A 2,021-nucleotide genomic window follows, 5' to 3' on the forward strand; every position below is an offset into this window, starting at 1 on the left:
ATGAAAATAGGCAACCAGTCTTGTGTGACTGAAATTGTATTTTTAGGGTTCTCTGATTTCCAGGCCATTCAAGCTCTGCTTTTTGGTCTGCTTCTGATATTCTACTCAATAGCACTGAGTGGGAACAGCCTGATCTTGATCCTCACTATCACCAATCCAATCCTTCACAAGCCAATGTATTTCTTCCTCTGTAATTTGTCCTTTTTGGAAATTGGCTACACCTCATGCATCATTCCCAGGACACTAGAGCACTTATTGATAGAGAGTCAGACCATCTCTTTTGTGGGTTGTGGGGTTCAGATGTATTTCTTCATTTTCTTTGGAGTAACCGAAAGTTGCCTTCTCTCCGTCGTGGCCTTCGATCGCTATGTTGCCATCTGCAAACCCCTGCAATATTCATGCATTATGAGTCCCAGGGCATGTGCTCAACTGGCTGTCATCTCATGGGCCATTGGTATTTCAGTGGCTTTGGAGCAATCTATTTCAATCTTTACTCTTCCCTTTTGTGGGCCAAACAGAATCAACCACTTCTTTTGTGATGTTTTGCCTGTTCTGAGACTAGCCACCACCGACACCCTCAAAAATGAAGTGGAAGTTGCTACAGTCACTGTGGTCTTTATCTTGACACCCTTTGTGCTGATCCTGTTGTCCTATATCCTCATGATCTCCACCATCCTAAGGATGCCTGTGGCTGAGAACAGGCACAAAGCATTCTCCACCTGTTCCTCACATCTCATTGTCTTCTCTCTTTTCTTTGGAACTGTCACTTTTACTTACGTTCAACCCAAATCAATCCATTCACTGGACGGGGACAGAATCCTTTCCCTCCTCTACACAGTTGTCACCCCTGCATTTAACCCAATCATTTACAGCCTGAGGAATAAGGAGATACAAGCTTCTTTCAAGAAATCAATAGGAAGGAAATATCCTCCTTAGATAGTTATTTCGCTGTATTATAAGCCATTTTCAGATCTTTGTCACACCACGGGATGAGCTGTTGTGAGAAATAATAATTCCCCTAAACAAAACAGCCCTTTTGTTCAATAGGATCAAGCTCTTAGTTGAGAGAAAAAGCTATGCTGAATGGGGCAATTCTCATTGAGTTCTGTGAGACACACAAATGAACTGCAACCTGGAATATACAGTTGGATCTGCCTGGCCTACAAAATTACATGAATATTCACCTCCCACCTCATTAGGCCCATGAATGCCATTCAGTACTAAATTAACCTGCTAGATTCAAGAATACTTTTCCTCCACCAACAGGGTGGAGTCTCTCATCCTCTGTTGATAGGGATCCCATGTTGGAACAATATATAAGTGAAAGGATACCTACTCTCACATTAAACTTATTATATGGTGTGGTCATCTTCAAAGGACCGTCAGAAGTGAGATAGGTGGTTACAATGGTGAGGACCTTCTCAGTTCTGTCACCCCATCAGTGAAACTCTCCCTAGAAAGACTCTGGGCCCAGTCCTATGCTGGGGTAGCACCAGTGGCCTGTACATGCCCCAGCAACAGCCATCACAAACATGCCATAAGGCACTTTGCAGCAGCTGGGAGAGGGAAGGCAGTTATGTCAGGATGCCAATGCAAGGGAGGGCACCAGGATGCAGGTCTCTTGTTATGTGGTGTGCTCCCTGGGGTATTTGGTGGGCCGCTGTGAGATACAGGAAGCTGGACTAGATGGGCCTATGGCCTGATCCAGTTGGGCTGTTCTGATGTAAGGCAGTGATGGAGAGGCCAACACCAGTCAGGCATTCTGGGGTGGGGAAAGGCAGAAAGGCAGAGAAGGGCAAAATGAGCAAGAGGAGGGTGGCCTGGAGGCAGTTCAGCCCTGGGTGGGGGAAGGGACAGCAGCAGAGGCTGCCACCAAATCCCACCTGAAAGCACTGCACGGACTCTCTGAATCTGCACCTGCGAATGAGCTGGTGCAGAGACTAGGGGCTGCCTGATTCTGACATGGAGTAAGGGAATTTATGTTCCCTCACCCCAAAGAGACCTCCAGCTGCCTCCTTGGT

General features: G+C 46.5%; 1 protein-coding gene across 1 annotated transcript; it reads left to right on the forward strand.

Moving 5' to 3' along the window:
• Positions 1–936, forward strand: LOC136653510 (olfactory receptor 10A4-like). Its single transcript, XM_066630403.1, has one exon. It carries the CDS (start codon positions 1–3, stop codon positions 934–936), a length of 936 nt encoding a protein of 311 aa, XP_066486500.1.
• The last annotated feature ends 1,085 nt before the right edge of the window (positions 937–2,021 follow it).

Source organism: Tiliqua scincoides, chromosome 5 (genome assembly GCF_035046505.1).
Source record: "Tiliqua scincoides isolate rTilSci1 chromosome 5, rTilSci1.hap2, whole genome shotgun sequence".
NCBI classification, from domain to species: Eukaryota; Metazoa; Chordata; class Lepidosauria; order Squamata; family Scincidae; genus Tiliqua; species Tiliqua scincoides.

What these genes read in the sequence shown, in the direction of transcription:
- LOC136653510 (XM_066630403.1), top strand. Translation starts at nt 1, where the DNA reads ATGAAAATAGGCAACCAGTCTTGTGTGACTGAAATTGTATTTTTAGGG.